Source organism: Hyaloscypha bicolor (genome assembly GCF_002865645.1).
Source record: "Hyaloscypha bicolor E unplaced genomic scaffold K444scaffold_118, whole genome shotgun sequence".
NCBI lineage: Eukaryota > Fungi > Ascomycota > Leotiomycetes > Helotiales > Hyaloscyphaceae > Hyaloscypha > Hyaloscypha bicolor.
The window spans coordinates 393,029-416,013 of record NW_020194620.1 but is presented as its reverse complement, the minus strand read 5'-3'; the positions used below and the strand labels follow the sequence as shown (position 1 = coordinate 416,013).

The following is a 22,985-nucleotide window of genomic DNA, read 5'->3' as shown; positions in this document are numbered from 1 at the left end:
TTCTAATATATATAATTTAAAATAAAAGAAGCTTAAAAGTAAAATATTTTATAATAAGAAGTTTTTAAAATAAAATATCGCGATTTTAAAAGAATTTAAAACCTTTAAAGCTTAAGGAATTTAGCTTAAAAATAAAGCTAATATTAAAAATAAAGTTAAAATATTTTAAATATATTCTAAAATATATTCTAAAATATAAGTCATTTTACAAATTAGAGTATTATATAAATAATTAAAATAATAAAATAATAAAATAATTAAATAACTAATGATTTATTAATTAATAAAAACTAAAGTTTTTTTTCTTAACTATTAAATATCTTTTTATAAAGTTAATTATTTTTATTATAAGCTATTATATACTTTTTTAATATAATTAATTTTCTTTTTCTAATTTATATATATAAATTAATTAATATTAGTTTACTAGTAATATATAGTATTATTATATAATATATATAAAATATTTAATATATTTATTAATAAAGTAATTAATATTTAGAAATAGAAAATATAATATTATAATATTAATATACTTTTCTTAAATTTACTAAATTTAATTAGAACTAGTTTATTTATTAAATTATATATATAATACGAGATTATATAACTTTTAAGGTAATAGTTATTACTATAACTATAATTATACTAATAGTAATAAAAGAAGTTATTAATTATAATAATAAGAAAATAAAGTATATATTAATATTATATGTTTTAATTACTAAAATAAAATTTAAATTAAATTAAATTAAAGAAAGAACTTTAATAATAAAAGATTTTTAAAGTAATATAAATTTATTATTAATTTTTAATATTAAAAATTGAAAGTTAATTACTTATTTAATAATAATTATTAAATAAGTTATAATTTAGCTTAAAAATTACTTTATATAATAAAAAGAAAACTTATTTTATATATTTCTTTTTTCTTATTCGAAATATTTATTTATATTTAAATTTAAGAAATTTATAAGTCTAATATAATAACTTATTTAATATCTTGATTATAATTATTATTATTCCTTGAAATAAGAATAAAACTTTCACGAGTTATTCTCTTCTTAGACTAAAGAAACGAAATGAAAGAATAAGACTTAGAAATTATTAATTAACAAATTCAAATCAGTCGAAACTGTTTCAGTTCGAAGCTTTTTGCTTCTAGAACCCGTAGATCCGCTCTTCTTCACGTTTCATTCTTCCTCCCAAATAGTGCACTGACATCCAGCATTGACCTCCGCTATATTGTCTAAGGATGAAAGGTTTTATCTCGACTAGCTAGTCCTACTGCACAATTTCTTCATCGGATTCCTCTTCAGCGCCTTGCGCCTCCGCAAATCGACCAAGCTCTTCTGCTACCTCTTCTGATTTTCCTTGATCATGCAGTACGCAGATTAACTCCCCCAAAGCATCATGGGTATCAGAATGATCGTAGTCAAGTGCCTCCACTCGTGAACGTAGCACAGTGCGGAGCAGATCCTCGGCCTCCGGAAATCTATGCCACACTCTCATAATGTGACCAACTTCAGCCATTGATTCCAGAGTGAAGGGATGCTTCTCTCCCAACTTAGTCTTCCTAATCTGCAGAGCCTCATCGTGCAAGCGCATTGCTTCTTCTAGACGACCTTGATGCGCATAATTCTGTGCAAGGTTGTACATGCTCGTGGCAATCAAGAGGTTACCCGGCTCGAATAATCTTTCCCTGCTATGGAGAACTTCGCGCAGCAGCTCTTCTGCTTCCTCATATCTCTCTGTCCTTTCTAGGACCAGTGCGAGGTTGTTTCTTCCAATAAGGGTGGCCGAATGATCGTGGCCTTGTACCTTCTCGCCCATGGTCAGAGCGTCTCGTGTTATCTGTTCAGACTCGTCGTATCTCTCCATGTCCATGTAAAGCAAGCCGAGGTTACTAAGGGCAGTTATCGTATCCTGGTGCTCCTCGCCAAGTGTGCGTCTACTGAGTTCAAGGTCCTCGAGAAAAAGAGGTTCGGCTCCTTCATAGTCCCCCAACTCCTGCAACACACTTGCTAGGTTGCTCATGCTTGTAAGTGTCTGTGGGTGCTCCCGGCCGAGGACCTTCGTTCTTCCCTCTAGTGCACGTTCGTTCCACCACACCGAGTCGTTGAGATGACCCATGTCTTGCGTGATTGAGGCCACGTTAGCCATACTTTCGTACACAGCAGGATGCTTCTCTCCAAGGACGACTAATCTCCCTTCATAGTCGCGAGTTGCCATTGCTCCAGCCTCATCATACTCCCCGAGTGATTGTAAGACAGTGCTAAGTTGTCGGGCGCTCTCTAAAGTATCTAGGTGATTGGGACCTAACAGACGGACTCTCTGCTCAAGCACTATCTTGTGCAAAGACTTGGATTCGTCAAATCTATCATTTTCCTCCAGGATGGTCGCTAGGACATTGGTGCAGCGTAAGGTCTCTTGATGACCCGGTCCAAGGCGTGCAGTATACATGTCCAATGTTTGTCTGACGGCCTGCTCTGCTTCAGGGAAGCGTCCCTGATCCATCATGATCCCGGCCAGTATCATGCGCAAGTTCAGCACTCCGACATGGTCAGGCCCTAAAGCCGCCGAGAGATCATGGATTTCTCTCTTATATTCTTCCTCGACTTTGTGCAGAGAAGGCTCTTGGCGATATTCTAGCCCATACTCAAGGCTCTGAAAATTGCCATTCCGGACAAGTGCAACAATGGCTTTGTTCTCGTAAACAGTATCCTGCTCGTCCCGAAGAAAGAATATGGCAGATGATAATTCGCTCGTTGGGCTTTCAGACACTTTTAGCCACTTTTCTGCTTCCATCTCATTTCTAGAACATCCGAAGCCGACAGAATAGCAGATTGCTAACTGGAACGCAGCATTCTGTCGAACTTCAATGTCAGGATCGTGATAAGTGCGTTCTACAAGGCATTCCTTGATATGCTGACGCAGTCGATAATGGGATAGCAACAGCTGCAAGAAGTGGAGGGTGATCTGGACCAAGCCTGTTAGCAGTTGAATGCCCACTGTTGATATGCTCTTACTTTGAAGTCTCTTGGTGGCCGGACAGAAGCATCTTGAATTGGATCTCCCGTAATTTCATCAACACAGGGGGCGGCATCAACAACTCGGCTCGTTCGGAGATTTCCCAAGCACGTAATAATATCTTGACATCTCTTAAGGCCGTTCTGCAGAAATGTAGCCTCAAAGAAGGATCGCCAGAAACTTTGGTCCCTTTTGTCCATATTTGCTTCCATATCAATCATGCGTGTAGCCAGTTCAGCAATTTGGCCATCTTTTTTCCAGTCCTGGACAAGTGCAATTCCATGCTCGGAGAAGAAGATATCTGCATCTTGTGCGCCTTGCTGGGAGGCCAATTTGTCGTCGAACAGCCACCATAGACAGACTAGCCCCATGGAATATGCATCGGCTCCTTTTGCTTCCTCGAGTGACCAAGTGTGTACGTGATGCAGGACCTCTGGAGCGTTCCAAGGCTTGGACATAGGCAAAGCTACGGAACCATCATGTTGTAGGACCAAGGACGAGTATCCAAAATCTGAGACTCGAGGCAAAGGCATCCCATTCTCATCTTTGAACACGAGAATATTCTGTGGTTTAATATCTCCGTGTATAATATCTTGCCTTGTGGTTAGTCAAGTGCAAAGCAGCGTAATTATCAAGTCGAATTTACCGGCGTTATGGAGCGCGATCACAGCATCTATGACGTCGATCGCAAATGACATTCGATCTGTCAAACTCATTGCCTGGCCTTCCCCACTAGTCATGAACTTGTGCGAATCTCCATATTCCGCCCGTTTGAAGACAAGGACCGGTCGCAAAAACTTGTCGGACATTGAAGGATCCCAACACACCCCCTCCAAATCCAACAGGTTCCTGTGCTGCCGGACGACTGGATGACACAGAATTGTACATTCACGAATGAGCCATCCGTACAGCGTATCATCCTCGACTGATCTATAGCGTGATATTGGGCGCTTGAAGGCAAAGCTCATCTGCAAGTTGACGAGCGACTGTCGAACCTCAGCGGTTGCGCCTGCACCGAGAATGTCGAGAGCACTCTGCCACGTGATGGCAAGGAGATCCACCCCGTTGTACTGCGCAGTCTCGAGAAAGGACAATAGATCGCATCGCAGTCGATTCCGTCGGGCATCTTTCCGGATTTCTGAGGTGAAGAAAGAGTTTCCTCCGAATAGGGACGAAGAGGCGGTGCCACGGATCCCGCCTCCACGCGCAGGCGCAAAGTGTGAGAGGGAGTATGCACCCTGCATAATGCAAGCTACACTATCAAGATACCCAGAAGGTGCATCTGAGCGGGATCGATCTGCCGAAGTTTTTTAAAAAATCAAAATCATTCGCCTTAGCTTCGTGCTGCCGCCTTGGAAACCTTCCAAGCTTTTGATACTGTAAGCGAACAGCGGTGTAGACTTGGATATTCATAACCTTACTTGTCAGGGCGTTCGGGACCAGGCTGCGGATGAAAAGCCGGCCGCCGCCAATCAAGTATGCACACTCACTGTGTTGTGTAACGCTGATCTGCAGTTCACCCCGCCAGCACGCCCCGCATGAGATTAGAATCAGGCAGCGAAATAGAGCTAAACAAAAAAGCGGGATTGTCTATGGCAAAGCCATCTTAAGGCGAGAGAGACGAGCCTCACGCGTACCATATATCATCAGCCTCTCTCCTCCTTTCTATTCAAACCAACTGCACCAATAACACGCCCCCCTCCCCCACACTGAACAGCACTACGAATACTTGCACGCTTCATCTTGGCTTCTGCTCACCGGCACCTACCCTTCTCGCCATTTCCGCTCCTCATGCCTGGCACCACGATCATTCTGCAGAAGCGTTACGTGCAAAGGCATGCGCTGCTTCAGCTTCTGAACAACCTTTTCCCTGGCCAATACAACCTTAGAGTATGTGCCTGACCCATTGCATGAGGCGAGCGGTGTTGACTGGTGCTAGGATGAGGATGATAACATAGTCATCACTGCTCCGAGAGACCTCACCACTGTACTTCCCCGCCTCGAAGACTAGCTCTTCAGGAACAACTGACACAATTCCATGCAGACCGAACGTGAATCCTTCATGCGAGCCGAATGAATCTACGAACGAGGCTTTCCGGCTAGGTGGGCGCGGCGCACGAAGTTGGAAAAGGCCTCTCATCCGTCCCTTTCATCGCTTCCTCCGTTTACCTGGAACGGCCGTGGACGGTGGTCCGATTCTCAGTCATGGAGTCACACTTGGACCACGTCCACAAAGCGTTGGTGAGAGAGCGAGGGAAAAACAATACAATGCGAGACTATTCACGGAATCCCGACGGGCTATCAGCGATTCTTACCCCAGAAGTGGTGCGCAACATTGTCTCCGAGGCAGGCGTGCAAGCTCATGAGATTCCCAAAATTGTGACGACGGTATGCGAACAAATGCTTCTTATATTTGCAATTCTCATAGATATACACAAACCACAAGCGATCCACATATTTATGGAGGAAGGCATAGTCGACGCCAAGATACCTTTGGAGCTCACTGCGATTCCTTCGACAAGTATTGATCAAAGAGCCTTCTATGATGCGCAGTGGACGTTTACTCCGTATAGATTGAAGAGGGGTGTTCATCGTCATATACGGAGTGAGTACCCCCTCCCCATTGCGGATGAGGAGCGGCTCCCACAAATGGATGGAAGTTTTGGAATGATCTCAAGAGTACGACTGAGTCCAGAGCTTGACGAGTTGTCTCCGTCACATCAAAAGGTAAGCAAGTGAAATTCGAAGCCTGCAAATGCATCAGGTATGTTTTGTGTGGCAGACAGCTAAAGCCATATCCAGGGGGGTGTTTTGATCCTCAAGCGTATAGCGTCGGTGTCTGCGAATGCAAACAATACCGAATACCAGTTCCGAAAAGAGATCGACTGCCTCCAGATCCTTCGGACGCTCAAGAATCCGAACATTGTGGAATTACTGTGTTCATTTACCTACATGAACCATTGTCACTTGATCTTCCCTCAGCTTCCTATGAATCTTTCGGAGTTCTTAAAGCGGAAGGAGAGATTTGGGGATTTCGTCTACGACATCACATTCTATAGAGCGCTCCAAGGTCTATCGTCGGCGCTCGATGCAGTCCATAACCTGAAACTCAGTCTACGCGATCACGATACTGAACTCCAGCGAATAGGCTACCATCACGACCTGAGGCCTGCCAATATCCTCGTCAGTCAAGATACCTTTCTGTTGGCTGATTTTGGACTGGCAAGCATCAAAGACATTGAACAAGGCTCGAAGACCTATTTCAAGGAGACCAAGGGAGATTACTTTGCTCCGGAATGCCAAGCAATCGACTTCACCAACCAGGTTGTCAGTCGCCCAATTGACATATGGGCTTTCGGATGCATGATCATTGACATTGCTACCTATATCAAATGTGGCCCCAGGGGATTGCGGAATGCAATCGAGAGCAGAGGGATCGAGGTCCTGCCTGGCTGGACTGATTTTCGGTTCTATCACGATGGAGGCCTGCGACCCGCGGTGAGAGCCCACATGGACGACCTGGTACGAGCGGACACTGATGCGGGAGAGATCGAAGGCTTACTATACGTGGTAAAGCTGATGTTGGAAATCGAACCTACAGCGCGCATTACATCAGTGGAAGCATTGTCCCACTTGTTGTACATCACTACCAGAGCTTGTTTCTACAGGGCTACGAAATCCGTGGAGGCGTACTTTACATGCCTTGAAATCGAGCCATCTGGTGGACCATCAAAACTGGATATGCGATTTGCTTTCACGAAGCTGAGGGCCTGGGGGGACTTGCTAGGCTTCAGTAGTCATACCGTACGCTGCAGTGACTTTGACGCTGTTGTTAGCGCGTTGGATGCGAGTGAGTATGCGATGCAAACAGACCTTCTGTATATCGAGTCCCAGTTTTCCCTTGCTTGGAATCAACGCACTTTGCCCAAAGCTGGCGGTGAACCTGACCCACATTTTGAACTTGAGGTCAGTTTCGGCAAGGTAGTCCATAAATTGGTGCAATATCTCAACAAAAAGTTACAACGCCAGCTCGAATCAGTGTGGGAACGTCATTTGCTCGCCACGAGTAATTTGGAGAGTACATCACGCTACGGCGCTGCTTTAGGGGAGACTGATCCTCGCAATCAGAGACTGGAGGCAATGGCGGAGATGAAGAAGCTTCAGTCTGCCTTCTCCGAACTGACATCCCTTGAGCCGATCTACGAAAACCTTCTCGTCCCAGAACAGAACCTGAAAAGAGAACGGGACGTGGGTGGCCACATTTTTGGTCGTCTGGTGGTCCCCGGCAATGAGGACGAGGAAGTCTTGGTGGAGAGATTCCCCTATAGCGCGAGCTGGAAGAGCCAATCACCTGAGGAGACGATGGTTCGAATCGGATTTCTGGCCCACCTTCTTTCCAAAGAGCAACAACCCCTCAGCTTCCAAACCCTCCACTGCCGAGGCTTCACAATGTCAGATTCCGAAGCGGCGTTTAAATTTCTTTTCGAACTTCCCAGATCAGACGGCAAGCCGACTTGTAACCCAAAGACTCTGCACAAGCTACTCAGTATGGGCCAAGCGGGAGAACACCATGGCTGGAAACCCGATCTTCAGCAGAGGATCCGTCTTGCCCAAAGACTTGTAAGCACCGTGCATGCTCTTCACACTGTATCCTGGCTTCACAAAGATATCCGCTCGCTCAGCGTGATGTTTTTTCCATCCGCCAATGAGAAGTTTGAAGACATTGACCTCTCCGCATTCTACCTCGTCAACTTCCGAACCAGCCGTCCAGATGGCATTATATGGACTACCGTAGGACCAGATCCAAACGCCGACTCCCGGCATCACCATCCGGACTATGTTAGCGAGGATTCTATTGGTACGGATCAGCCTCTCTCAGAAAATGCGATTCTGCTAACGTGCTCAGAAATAGGAAATCGGTTTTGTAAGGCGTACGATATATATAGCCTCGGTATCATACTTCTGGAAATTGGCGCCTGGAAGCCGATAAAATTATTCCATGAGCGTCATGCCGGAGAGTCTCCACATGCCTTTCGCAGGATCTTGTTGGATAAATATGTACCCAAGCTTGTCAAAGAGGTAGGGCTGAGGTATCAGCAAGTAGTTCAACGGTGTTTGGGTGGCTATTTTGATGGGGATATAGATGAGAGCGCCACATATAGGGATGTCACATCGTTCTACAAGGAAGCGGTAGAGCCAATATCAGAAATCTTCGTTGGGTAGCGCAAGAACATGTCTAGAGGAACACTGTACCCTTGATCGACGCCTAGCCGGTCTTTCGTTCCCACAGCTTCGCAGCAAGGAGGGTGATGATAGTGAGGCTAAAAGTTAGCAGTATATAGATACCTATCAATGTTCCATACCCTCCTGCACGGCCCTTGGTATTTGAGATCGGCTGAACAAGCTCCGAGCTGAATACGGACTACGGAAAGTGAGTTCTGACCCCTTATATGGCGGAGAGCACTCACGGATAGCAGAGTTGCTGGGAGATACACTAGTGCAATGATGCTGATCGTCTTTATCGTCTTAGAGTCTTGCCGGGTCTGATCCGCAGTGGAGGCCATGAGCTTATTCTCGTTCGACATTGACCGAGAGATGTTCTCCATCGAGACGTTGAGATTGTATGTCATGTGATTCTGGCGAAACTCCAGAACTTTGGTGGTCTAGACGGTGTTAGCGATAAAGAAGCTTGACTAAAGCAGCAGGAACTACTTACCAGGAAATCAATACTCTGAGTTGACTCAAGCAAACTAGATGCTTTGGCTTTATGCATCTTGAGGACATCGACGTGCTGGCCAAACTCCAGCAGTATCTCACTACTTCTGTTACCATTCCTCTCATCGCCGTCTTCTTGGCAGTAGCACTCCGTAGCATGCGCCATCAGCGACTCGGTAGTTGAGATGCATGATCCGAGCAGCAGATTCACACGTCTGATCTTATTGCGCAGAACCTCGAGCTTCTGACTTTGCTGGAAGTCAAGTGGTAGGCCTTCCAGGTCTTGATCGACGCGAGTGAAACAGGAGACGTCCCTCTGATCCTCAGTTGAGTAATGATCGCGTAGTTGTTGTGGAGCATGCTTACCATGGTAGATACGAGATCACTGAGGTAATTGATATACCACCTCCATTCACTTGCACAGTAGTGCCGGATAAGCCAGTGTATCAGAAGAGGAGAATGTGGCTTCGCTTCTCTCACTATGCTCGCTATAACTGCTTTGGGCAGCTGTATGAACACCCATGAACATTTCTTGCGTTCATAATCGTATGAATGGTACACAGCTACTTGCCGAAATGACCATGGATCCTTGAGTCCGTCACGCCCGTGTCGTTCAACAAAACGAATGTTGTAACAGATGTCTATACATGTTAATGAATGTGGAGGCTCGGAGGCCATTGCGTACATCTCGGAAGGTGTCTCACCTGAACGTCGAAAAGCTCCCGTACTGTCATTCTGCGCACCCCAGATCTTTTGGCGATGACATGTCGTAAAGTATTCATCATCATCCGTAGTTCTGGCTCCAAAAGCGGACACAATCTCGGCAGACTGAGGCATGATCTGCAGTCCATGGCATAACTGACGGAACAAGCCGTGGGACACATTCAGCCGGCTCCATGTATGCGCTTGGGATATAAAGCTAGAGTCGGATCAATAACCTTCCACGATATAAATGGCCCAGACCCACAAGAACCATTGACTGTTATCGGTGTTCTGATATACCTAACACAGTATTCAGTGGTGCAATTCTCATAGGGCCTCCAAAGCTAGGTACCTCTAAAACGGATTGGCCGCCATCCATGCCCTGGCCGGTGATACTCCTTCCAAACTCTGTATGTCCTTAGTACAGAGCGCGGGAGATGGTTTAGAAACCCGTACGAAAACTTTGGGACGATTCGCCAGGGCATGTCTTGCGGACTTGCACGTCTGTTTTCGACTCATCAGAAACGAAGATCTGATCGCATTTCCGGTAGAGTGACTGCTCTTCTAGGGAGGCAGCGTCAGAAAACAATAAGCTTGAGTCAGAAGATTGAGACATGATATCTGGAAGAAATTAAGTGTAAACGAACTGCCGATTTGGAAGAATGGTAAAGAGTAGGTTGCCAGCAGTTGTGGTGTGTTACGAAAACCGTTAGGCCTGGACCTTGGGCTCGGTTCGAGCTAGCTCGCACAGCGGAACCCGAAGCGGGAGTCACGAGCATGTGCGAATCACGTGATGTATTGCACAGGATCTCAAAGTAATCGACATTTAAGATTCGCCCTAGACCAAAGATATACTTTTGAGCTTTTTAACTTTTAAGAGAACTAAGGAACTGGCTCCTACTAGATCTAGATAATAGTTTCTCGATTTTATAATTAATATACTTTTTTAAAAATAGTAATTAATTTAAAAGAGATATATATATATTAAAATATTATAAAAGCTATTATATATAATTATAAATTAAAGAGAATTGAGTTATTTCAATAGTTTTGAATAACTTTAATAATAAATATTTATAGATTTAATTCTTTAATAGTAAAATTTCAGTTTTATTTAATAAAAAAAATTAATATTAATAAAATCTAAATTTAAAATCTAAAATTTAAATATTCAAATATTATTTAATTATTTAAGATTAGATTATTTTATTATTAGTTCTCGAATAATAGTCTCTAATAATATTTATTTTAATTAAAATTATAACTATATAACTTATTACAAATATAATATTTAGGGCTTGAAAAGCAAGATAGAAGATCTCTTATAAAAACGATTTAAAGCTAAATAAAAGAAGGCTAGAATATAGGAGGCTATAGACATAAGTATACCTATAGTATACTAGCTTTTAAGGGGCTTTATATCCTAAATATCTCTATATATATTCCTATACTAGCTATTAGGTAACTATATTAGGTAACTAGAATATTATGTGAGGCTCCCAATATAGCAGGGTGGTACGCAAGTAGTCAAGGAAAAGGGGTGGAATATAGGATAAAGTATGGAGTGAAGCGTGGAAGTATAATTGATTCCAAGAACTGGTTCTCAGTAATAAACTAATCAATGCCCATTTCCAAAGCTCGCATGCCTCCATATATAGAATCTAGTATTCCGCTGGATGTACGGAAGCACTAGTCCCAATTTGGGAGTGCGATCCCACATAAGCACTAGCCTAATTAGGCTACCAAATCCAGCTGAACGCTTGCTATTAATGTACGTATTACATATTAGAACCTGAATTATAATATAACTTGGCTTATTATTTAATTATAATTTCTTTAATTTATATATTATTTAAATTTAATATTAAGTAATTTAGAAATATAAAAATTATAACTTAATTAAGCTAATTATTATAGAATTAAATTAAAGATATTAGTTATAAATTTTTAAAATTTCTTTAAAATTACTTTTATAATTTATAAATATTATTTCTTTTTTAAAATAATTATAATAAATTTAATATTTATTACATTTTTATATTTTATTTATATTATATTATATTTTATTTTAGTTAATTAATATTAGCTAAAAATTAGTTTATATAAATATAATATATATAAAATTATATATAATTCAAGAATATATAATAAATCTCAAATATTATAGGTATTAATTAGAGAGATTAATAGCTTTTTAATATTATAATTATATTATTATTTATATTATAGGTTTTAGGCTTATTAATTACTAAATATATATATATATATTATTAGAAGCTTTTTTAGATTTTATAAAAGAAATAAAAATTACTTTTATACTAAATTTAATATTATAGTTTTATAACTTATTAATTTACTCTATTATTTTATTATTTATTAATAAATATTTTATAAGCTAATTTATTTGTTTTTAAAAGAAATAATTTAATAAATAATTATATTTCGAAATCTATAAAATATATAATTATTTATTAAATCTATTTTTTATAAAAGAAATTAATTATAATATAAGTAATAATAAAAACTCATTTAATACTTTTAATAGAGTTTTTTAAGAGCTTTTAAAAGCTAGTAATAAAAATAAAAATAATTCTAGTAATAATTAAAATATTAAAATTAATATTTGAATTATTATTACCTAAATTATAAAATAGAACTTATATATTAAAGTTAAAGTATTCTAATAAAAGTAAGAATTAGTAAATATAATTAATTACTATATTCTATAATTAAAATAATATAAAAGTATTTTCCGGAATATTTTATAATTAATTATATTTTATAGAAATTCTATTTATAAATCTATTTTATTTTCTTTAATAATTCTTATTAAAGAATTTCCTAAAATAGAATTAAAACTTGTTTTCTTTTTTAATATAATAAGTTTTAAAAGTAATTTTAATACTACTTATTAGAAGCTATTATATAATATTCTAAAAATATATTTAAATTGAAAAAAAGCTTTTTAAGATTTAAATATTTGATTTATATTATAGAAAATTTCTTAAAAAATAGAAAATATTTATATTTTTCTAGAAAGCGGTTTTTAGAACCCAATTTTAAACTTATAATAAATATTTTTCTAGAATTAATTCTATTATAAATACTTTTAGAAACAAATTTTATAATATTTAAAAAACTATAATAAAATAAAGCTTATTATTATATAAGATTTATTAGAAGTAATTTAAGGCCTATTTAGCTAATATATTTTAAATATCTTAAATCTATTAATAAAAAACTTTTAAAAAACTTCGCGATTTTTATTAGAAAAATAATAAAATAATAATCGAATTATATTTTTAAATAATTAGTTTCGAAATTAACTAGAACTTATATTTTAAAAAAAATCGGGTTCGAATTCTTAATACTATTTTATTTAATTATAAAACTCATTAAATATTTATTTTTATTTTTCTAAGAAATAAGATAATATTTATTTTTAAATAATTTAAAAAGGCTTAAAAAATAAAATATATTATTTATTCTAAATTAAGGAAAATAAAAATAGAAAAGTTTAATAAAAATAATTCTATTTTTAAAAACTTTAATTTAGTAAATTCTAATCTATAAGGCTATTAAAAAAGAAAAAATAAATTCCGAAAATTATATAAGAAATCTTTAAATAATATTTTAGTTTTTTTTAGGCCTTATTAAAATACTAGTTCTATTTTATATATAATTTATTAGATTTATAATTAGAAAAGAAACTTTTTAGGAAATATAAAATATTTTAAATATAATAAATAAGTTTAATAGAATTCTAATAAAGCTAAAACTATAAAAAAATTAAGATATTTATAAAAGCAAATTTATATTATTATTATAAAAAAGTATTCTAAAAGAGATTTTTTTAAAAAATAAAAAATATTTTTTTTTTTTTTAAATATTTAAATATTTAATAAATTATAATAAAATAAATATATTTAAAGCTTATATAATAAATAATAAAAAATATTAAATATTATAGATATAGTATTTAGAACTTAGAAAGTAAGATAAAAGATTTCTTATAAAAATAATTTAAAGCTAAAAAAGAGAAAACTAGAATATAGGAGACTATAAAAAAGTATATATATCCTATAGTATACTAGTCCCGAAGGGGCTAGTTCTCTAAATATCTCAAATATATTCCAAATATATTTCTTTAATAAGGCGGCTATATTATATATATTTAGAAGATATCTAGTATCTAGTTAGGTATTTCAGATATTAGATATCTGGGAATTATAATATTATTTTTTTTCTTTAGAATAAGCTTATTTCCGAGCTTTATAAAAGCCGTTAATTTATTTAATTTCATATTATTTTCTTTTCTAAAATAAACTAGTATCTCGGATATAGATATTATATATAAAAGGCTAGTATCTTTATTATATAACTTAGAAGAATTTATTATTATTTTTATATAATTCTAGATAAGTATTATTTTTTATATAATCTAGCTAATATTATAGGTTTTATAAAAGTTCTAGTATATTAATATTATTATTATAGAAGTTTTATAAAACTAGGAGGCTATTATTTAATACTAAAGCTAGATATTAAACTGGATTCTTATTCTAATTAACTTATTAAATTTTAAATTTCAGTTTATTTCTTATTAGCTTAACTATAATAATTCATTTAATATTATACTTTTATTTATTATTCTCTAGTATTAATAGAAGTAGTTCCGGGTTTATTTAATCTAGTAAAGAATTCTAGAAGTCTTTTTATAATTTCTTTATATAAAAAACTAGATATATCTTTATAGTTTCTAATAGCTTTAGAAGAAACAAATAGCTATATTATTCTAGAATCTCAAATAGGTTCTTTATTTAGTTCTCTAGCTTCTAGTTCAGATAATTAGATTTCTAGTATTTTATAGTAACCTATATTTTATTTCTAACTTTGAAATTAATTAAATAATAATATTTATTAGCTTATATTATATATTATTCTTATATTTACTTTATATATTCTTAAATAAATTACTATAATTTATATAATTAATTTATTAATACTTTAGCTTTATTTCTATTTAGTTTTTTTTAAATAAACTAGCTTTAATAAGAAAGTTCTAGTTTAGAGAAATATAAGACATATAGCTCTTTTTAATTATAAATAAAAACTAGCTAATAGTTTTATATTAAAAAAAGGCTTATTAATAATTAATTATAATAATCTATTTATTTTAGTTATTCTAATAATAGTTAATATATAAATATAATTTCTAATTAAAATACTAATTAATAATTTCCGTTTATTTGTCTATTTAAGAATAATTAGTTATTAAAAGCTTAAGCTTTATACTAATTCTTATATAGAATTCTCGATTTAATATAATTATTTCTAAAATATTTATTTAGTAAATTATATAAAACAAAAATAGAAGTATTAGCTATTTAGCTATAATTATATCTTATATAGGAATTATAATTGAGTACTTAAATAAGTAATCTATAAATATAATAACTATATTATAGCCCGATTTACTTTCTAAATAATTCTTGAAATCTATAATAATATATTACTAGAAGTAATTAGAAACTAGAAAGAAATAAAGTAAACTAGACTTTTTATACCTAAATATATATAATCTTTTATAAGTATAGTAATTACTATAGTATTAATTAATATTCTTATTTATAAATAGCTAGTAATATTACTTTTTTAATAGCTAATAAAGTTTTATATATCTAGAATATCTAAAAAAGAGTTTATTATATATTTTATAAAAAGAATCCGGAAGTTATTTTAGTTTCTATAATATAGAGTTTTCTATAATATAAAAGAAGGCCGTCTTATAATATCTAGATATTACTTTTAGCTTAGGCTATTATATATAGCTTCTTTAAATCCGGTAATATATAATTATTCTATAAGATCTTATCTATAAGTTATAAGCTATTATACTTAATAAAAGCCTCTAATAATACTTATATAAGAGTAATTATAATAGAATTTACTAATAAAGCTTCTAAAAGACTTTTTTTTTTAGAGAAATTATATTTCTAATAAAAGTATTTTCTTTCGGAAAGTCTTTAATATATATTTAATTTTTAGAGCCGAATTCCGGATTAAATAAATCGATTTTATAAAATATTATTATAAGCTAAAAATTGTAAATAATCTCTAAATTAATCTTATTTCTGGAAAGAAGTATTTAAGTTTATAGTTTTTTTTTTAAATCTAGTTCTAAATATTTATTTCGTTTTATTTTTATAATAAGATATCTATTTATTTATTCGATTTTCCAGAATAATATATAGGCTTGAAATCGTAATAAAATAAGAGCTTAGCCTATTTACCTTATTAAAAAAAAAGTTTTTAATAATTATAAAATACTCTAAAATATAATAATTAAAATAGATCTTAAAGGAAATATTCTAAAGGCCCTTTAACTTAGCTTTCTATTTTTTTAATACTTATATTATAGTAAATATTTCCTTATTATATATATTATAATTAGGCTTTACTAGAAATATAGTTTAAAAAAATAAGCTATAAAATACTAAAGGCCTGTTTCTGGGTTTTATTAAAAAAATAGGCTAGTAATTACTCTTTTAAATATATTAATTTCTATTATTATAAATAAATCTAAATTATAATATTATAGAACTAGAATAGAAATTATAGCTTTTTTTAAATAAGTAAAAGCCTTTTAATATTATTTGAACTATTTAAAGAAAATATTCTTTTTTATAAATAAGATAAAAGATCTAGTAATCCGTTTATATTTTTTAATAAAGTATTTATAAAAGTTATAAAAGCCGAAAAAGAACTATATATCTTTAATTATTTTTGGGAGTTACTAGTTATATATTACTTTAATTTTATTAAAATCTATTTTAATATTAAATATAGAAATAATAAAGCCTAAATATTTTATATATATAACCTTAAATTCCGATTTCTTAATATTTATTTATAGGCTAGTAAAATATAAATAGTCTAGTACTTTTTATATATACTATTTATATTTTATTAGATCTTTAAAATAAATAAAAATATTATTAAAATATATTATATAAAAGTTATCTAGATACTTAAAAAATATATTATTTATATAGTATTAATATATAATTAAACTATTTATATAGTCTTTCTAGAAAATATTATATTTATATATTTTATAATAAATATAAAATATTATTAGTTCCTAAAAGTCCGGGTCTATAACTATATAATAAAAAGCTTAGTAAATATCTAATTTAGTATAAATTTTAGCTTTAGATAATTAATTTAAAGTCTTATTAATAAATAAAAGGAAATATTAATCTTTTCGAATAATATTATTTAAATAGTAGAAATTAATATAGAAATATAAACCTCTATTTACTTTCTTTATAAAAACAACTAGTAAAGTAAAAGAAGTCTAACTAGCTTTAATAAAGCTTTTAGCTAAATTATTTTCTAAAAAATACTTAATTTCTAGAAGCTTTTAAATAAATTATTATTAAAGGAATTAATATTTAATATTTTTTAGTTCTTTTTAGGCCTTTAATCTAAATCTTATAATTATATAATTTATTATAGTTATTATAATATATAGTACTAGTAGAAGTTAAACTAGAGCTAGAGAGATATCTGGTATTTAAGCGAGGCATTTATAGTTACCTGATTATTACACGTGACCCCGAGCTTAAGCTAATATATAGGCCTATATATAGCTTGTAATTATTTAGATCCGAGGCTCCTTCGAGATCCTCTTCTTTTTTTAGCTTTAAATTATTAAAATAGAAATAGTCTAATTATACTTTCTAGGCCCTAGATCTTATATTTATAATATAATTTAAAGCTCACTTACTTCTTAATCCTATAGAGAATTTAAATAATACCTACCCAATTGGTTTTTAATAAGTATAGATATAATATACTATAGCTACTCCTATACTAGTTAACTAATATTAAAATAAAAGAAAGCCCTAGAATAACTAAATAAGAAAGCTCTAGATTAGCCAGGCAAGCAAATAGGCTAGTAACCTTATTACTAAATAAAGACCTATAAGAAAGCAAGTCGCAGAATAACTAGGTAAGTTAGAAGAAGTTATAGTATAAGATACTACTAGTATATTACTAGAAAGTAAACCAGAGCCTCTTACTAAGTTTCCTAAGAAGTCCGAATATCCCGTTAATACTTATAATAAAAAAGATACTTTTTTTAGAGAGCCAAGAAAGAAGAAAAACTTATCCTATTAAAGGCGAACTTCCAAGAGTTACTTTAAAGCCTAGAAGCTTTATATAAGAAGATTATTAAGCTAATTCTAAAGATATATAATATTCTTACTTATAATAAGAATTATTATAATTAGCTAAAAGAAATTAAGCAAGCCCTATAAAAGAATAAAGCTATTATTAAAAAGCTTATTATATAGCCTATAAGAATAACTAGTTTCCTTATTCTAGAAAGTAAATATTTAATTAAACTTCCTGACTTTCTTATTTTTAAAAATATAACTAAAAATAGTATTATCTTTAATAATTAGTTAGTTTAAATTAAGAATAAGCTTTATAATAACTCCAATATTTACTAAATAAAGAATCTTAAGATTATTTATATTTCTAGTTATATAAATAGCTATATTTTTATACTAATCTTTCTTTATCTAAACTAGGATAGTTAATATATATATGAGACTATTAGAGAACTATATACTTACCTAAAAAAGCTATATAGTAATTCAAATAAAAAGTATAATACTTAATAAGCTTTTAAGAAGCTATTTATAAAGAAAAACTAGACTTTTCAGGAATTCTATATCCTATTCCTAAGATATATAGTAAATAGAAATATTAATTTATAAGATCTTAAGAATAACCTAAATAATAAGCTTATCTAGAAGCTTTAAGAGGCTATAGCTATATACTATAATAATCCGGCTATTTATATTACGGAATTCATATAATATTATATTATAAATAACTAATAAATCCGAGCTTATTATAAAAAGAAAAACTAGATATTTAAGAAAGCTAATAAAGATATAGATAAGCTAAGTTTAGGAGGCGCCTCTTTTATAAAGCCCGCTCCTAAGACTCTAGTAATAAATAAGTTTATTATTTTAAAGCCCGGATTCTTAGATCTCAAGTACTATAATTATAATAGATTTAGTTATATATTTAGAAACTATCTAGAGCCTAAGACTAAGTATATAAAACAAGTTTTAGTAGCTAAGCTAGCAGTACTTACTATAAGTAAGCTATTTAAGAATATAAAGCAGGGAAATAAGAACTTCTAAAAAAAGTTCTCTTTTTAGAACTATATTATATAAATATAATAGAAGTTAATTTGAGCTAGTTACTAGGAAATAAAGCATTTATATTTCCTTATATAATTAGTAATAATAGATTAAGTATTAAGATCTTTTCTTTTATTAATACCGGAATAAATAAATATACTTTTATTAATTTCAAGTTTATAAAAATAATTAAATAATTTCTAGATATTAAGCCTATTTAATTAGTATTACCCTATAATATAAAAGGGTTTAATAGTAAGTAGACTGCATTTATTACTTACTATATTAAGCTTATATTCTTAATTAATAGATAGAAGATTCTAGTACTTATACTAGTTATAGGATTAGGAAAATATAATATAATTTTAGGATAATAGTAGTTTATAAGTACTAGTATTCTAATTAATTATAAGAATAGAAAATTAATCTAGCTAGATAATTAGCCTAGAAAAAAGAATTAGAATAAGGTTCTAATTACTATATATAAGAACTTGAAACCTGAAAAAAGTAACTAGTATTAAGAAGATATAAATAAAAGAAATAAAGCTATAGCTATAGATAAGTTCTAGAAACCTTAGCTTATAAAAAGAAAACTCTCTTATTCTTTTCCTAAACCGGGCTTAGAAAGCCATATATAATAAAAGAATTAAGCTTAATACTATAGAGAAATATAGGTAGCCTTGGGAAATATAAAGATTTCTTCTAAGCTAGAAATAAAGATATTAAAATCATACTATTTAAAGGAAAGCTATAAGAGCTAGTTAAGGCCTATAGTTAATATTATAGGTATCTTACTAACTATTTTCTAGATAAACCTATAAAAGAAAAAGAACCTTTTTTTTATAATATTATTTTTCGAGATTAATAAAGAGCTAGAATTATAATAAGAAAACAAGTTTATTTTGGGCAAATAATAACTAGGAGAAATGAAGCTATAATAGCTAGTAAGAGTCTTACTAGAGAAGTTTAAGAATTTTATAGATATTTTCTTAAAGGAAGTATTAAATATCTTACTCCCGTATTAATTATATAATTATAAGATTTAGATTAATAATCCTAAAGGCCTAGAGAGCCTAGGGTATTTCTTGCTTTATTAATAGTTAATTTATAAGCTATAAGAGATTAAGTATTTTCTTAAAAAGAACTTCTAATAAGGCTTTATTAAATTAAGCTAGTTTCCTTTTATATTCTCGATCCTCTTTATAAAAAAGGCTAATAGAGCTCTCTAATTCTATATTAATTATTATAAGCTAAATAACTTGATATAAAAGAATTATTATCCTTTTTTCCTTATTTATAAGACCCTTATATAGCTAGCTTAAGCCAAGATTTATATAAAGCTAGATATTTAGTAAATATTCTATTAGATCTAAATAGACCCAGAATTAGAAGAACTTATAATATTCTATATAAGATATAAGGCCTATAAGTATAAAGTTCTTTAGAAAGGCCTAACTAATAGCCCTATTATATATTAGAGATATATAAATAATATTCTCTTTAATTATTTTAATATTTTTTATATAGCTTACTTAAATAATTTCCTGAAATATAAAAATTATATATAAAAGGTTCTTTAGTAATTACGGAATACCGGCCTCTAAATAGATATTAAGAAATTAGAGTTTAAGGTTATTTATATAAAGTATCTAGGCTTTATTATCTTTATTAAAGATATTAAAATAAACCCGGATAAGATAGTAATTATTAAGAACTAGTAATTACTAAAGATAATTAAAGAAATATAAGGCTTTCTGGGCTTTTATAACTTTTATTAGTATTTTATTACGGAATATAGCCATATAATAAAGCCCTTAATAGCTCTAATATATAAGGAAGTTCTATTTAAGTAAATAGATTAATATTAAGAAGGTTTTACTAAGCTAAAATAAGCTATATTCTCGGTACTAATTCTATATTACTATAACCCAAACCTTTCTATTATAGTTAAGACAAATATATTAAATAAAGTTATAGCCGGTATTTTCTTATAATAAGACCTCTAGATAGAACTCTAGTACCCGGTAGTATTTTTCTCTAAGATTATATAATTAGTAAAGCTAAATTATAATATCTATAATAAAGAAATACTTGCTATTATTCTTTTCTTAATTAAATAGCAAGCGGAACTAGAAGGCTTATAAGAGGTATTCTTTATAATTTGCTTAGATTACTAAGCTCTCAAGTATTTTATAATTATAAAAAAGCTTTTAGTAAAATAAGCTTATTAGGTAAAGTATTTTCCTATTATTATTTTAAGCTTATATATTAGATAGGCAAGTTAAATAAACGAGCAAATATCCTAAATAGGAAATATAAGAATATAATTATCTAGAATAAGGTAATAATAGCTTACCGGACCTAAATTCTTTTCTTATAATAAAAGATTAATAATAATATTATACGGGATTTCTAGTTAGCCCTAATTAAGGTCTTTATAAGCCTAGCTTAGGAAGAAACCTAGTATAATAGTATCTAGCTAGTAAATAAGCTATTAAGTAAGAACTAAAAGTTACTAGAGCTAGAAAAGCTATGAAATAAGGCAAGAAATAAGAAAAAAAGCACTTAAATACTATAAAATAGCCTTTTTTTATAATATAATAAACTATTTATACTTAATAATATAATAATATCCGAGATACTCTTATATATTACTCTTATTTAGAAGGCATATATATAGCCCTTAATAAGATATCTAAGATAAGCCAAGCTTTAATAGCTTCTTTAGGCCCGCTATTACTAGCTAAGCTAAGATATAAATATTAATTAATATAAGAATAATTATTATATCTATTAATAATTCCATATTTCTAGAAATAAGAAGCCAGGGCTCTTATATCTATTACTAGTTCCTAATTGCCTCTAATAATATATATTAGTAAATTTCAAGAAATGCCTAGAAAATAGAAATAAATATAATATAATAGTAATCTTTATTAATTATCTAGGCAAGTATTTTATTATAATTTCTATCCGAGATATAGTAATAGCTAAAAAGTTAGTACTTCTATTTCTTACTTATATAATTTACTAAATTAGTATCCCGGAAACTATAATATTTAATTAAGGCCCCTAGTTTATATTAGATTTCTGGAGCGAGTTCTATAAATATATTAATATAAAGCTTAAGTTATTAACTACTAACTATTCCTAAACTAATAGCTAAATAGAGATTATTAACTAGTATTTTAACTAATAGCTATATTCCTATATAAATTATTACTAGAATAATTGGGATAAATAAATAGTAATAATTAATACTAGTAAATAGTTCTGGTTTATAAAACTATAGGCTAATTCCCGTTTTTTATAGAAAAGAACTATAAACCGCAGATATTATTTAACTAGAAAACCCAAGTATAATTAGGTATCTCGAAAAAGAACTAAATAGATAGGAGGCAAAGGCCCTAGTAATATAGCTCTATAAATTATAGTAAAAGATATAGGAAAATATAATATAAATATAAGAATATTATATTACTTAAGCTAATAAGTACTACTAACTAGTAAACTTCGGAATAGGAAACAAGATATAAATTACTATTAAGTACTAGAAAAATAATTATTCGAGCCGCAAGCTAGCTTACTAAATAGAAGAACTATATGAAATCCTAGAATAAATAAGATATTTCTTTAGGCTTAAGCTTCCGGAATTAATAAGAATATATCCGGTATTCTATATAGAGAAGCTATATAAAGACCTAGGTAATTCTCTTTCCGGATAAGCAAATCCGGAGCCTTTACTATTAGAATTATAAGACGGGGAAATAGAATATAAATTTTAAGAGATATAAGTAGTAAAACTACTTTATAGGAAGCTAAAGTACCGAGTCTAGTAAAAAGAATAGGACCCAAATCCGGAGTAATATCCTGCTTCCTTATTAAGTAATAGTATTTTAGCTCTTTAGAGCTTCTATAATAAGAACCCTAAATAGCTAGAACTGCCCCAGAATCTCTCTTATTAGTTAGATTATATAAAGAATAATATATTACCGGAACTATATAATATAGACGGAAATCTTTTAAAGTTATATATAAGAAGCCCTGGCCTTTAATATATAACCTATAACTTAGAAATTTAATAGGGACTTTTAAAGCTCGGAAATAAGCTTATTTTAAGAGAAAGAAATAATATTACGGTTATTATAATATATGATACTAGTAGGGGTTAGACTAGAGCTAGAGAGATATCTGGTATCTAAGTAAGGTATTTATAGTTACCTAATAATTATACGTGACCCCGAGCTTAAGCTAATATATAGGCTCGTATATAGCTTGTAATTATTTAGATCCGAGGCTTCTTTAAGATCCTCT

At 31.2% G+C, this 22,985-nt stretch overlaps 3 protein-coding genes across 3 annotated transcripts; 1 reads left to right on the top strand and 2 right to left on the bottom strand.

Annotated features, from left to right (window-relative positions):
* Window positions 1–1,100: 1,100 nt before the first annotated feature.
* On the bottom strand, window positions 1,101–4,387 carry K444DRAFT_594566 (TPR-like protein). Its single transcript, XM_024878357.1, has 3 exons — window positions 3,677–4,387; window positions 3,030–3,622; window positions 1,101–2,979 (listed from the first exon to the last, which is right to left on the bottom strand). Exons 1-3 carry the CDS (start codon window positions 4,272–4,274, stop codon window positions 1,285–1,287), a joined length of 2,886 nt encoding a protein of 961 aa, XP_024733100.1. The 5' UTR covers window positions 4,275–4,387; the 3' UTR covers window positions 1,101–1,284.
* An 848-nt stretch (window positions 4,388–5,235) lies between these two features.
* Window positions 5,236–8,020, top strand: K444DRAFT_632620 (kinase-like protein; the record flags this gene model as incomplete). The annotated part of the gene is made up of 3 exons (XM_024883496.1): window positions 5,236–5,757; window positions 5,833–7,888; window positions 7,977–8,020. The coding sequence occupies 3 exons, from the start codon at window positions 5,236–5,238 to the stop codon at window positions 8,018–8,020; spliced, it is 2,622 nt and encodes an 873-aa protein (XP_024733099.1).
* Window positions 8,021–8,296: 276 nt separating this feature from the next.
* K444DRAFT_665853 (uncharacterized protein) lies at window positions 8,297–10,128 on the bottom strand (the record flags this gene model as incomplete). The annotated part of the gene is made up of 8 exons (XM_024887131.1): window positions 9,904–10,128; window positions 9,800–9,855; window positions 9,713–9,747; window positions 9,112–9,664; window positions 8,747–9,061; window positions 8,499–8,693; window positions 8,394–8,452; window positions 8,297–8,351 (listed from the first exon to the last, which is right to left on the bottom strand). The coding sequence occupies exons 1-8, from the start codon at window positions 10,061–10,063 to the stop codon at window positions 8,297–8,299; spliced, it is 1,428 nt and encodes a 475-aa protein (XP_024733098.1). The 5' UTR covers window positions 10,064–10,128.
* Window positions 10,129–22,985: the final 12,857 nt, after the last annotated feature.

What these genes read in the sequence shown, in the direction of transcription:
- K444DRAFT_594566 (XM_024878357.1), bottom strand. Translation starts at nt 4,274, where the DNA reads ATGCAGGGTGCATACTCCCTCTCACACTTTGCGCCTGCGCGTGGAGGC. An exon ending in GATCGCGCTCCATAACGCCG is followed by an intron (nt 3,623 to 3,676) that starts GTAAATTCGACT and finishes CCACAAGGCAAG; the next exon opens with ATATTATACACGGAGATATT. An exon ending in GGCCACCAAGAGACTTCAAA is followed by an intron (nt 2,980 to 3,029) that starts GTAAGAGCATAT and finishes GGCTTGGTCCAG; the next exon opens with ATCACCCTCCACTTCTTGCA.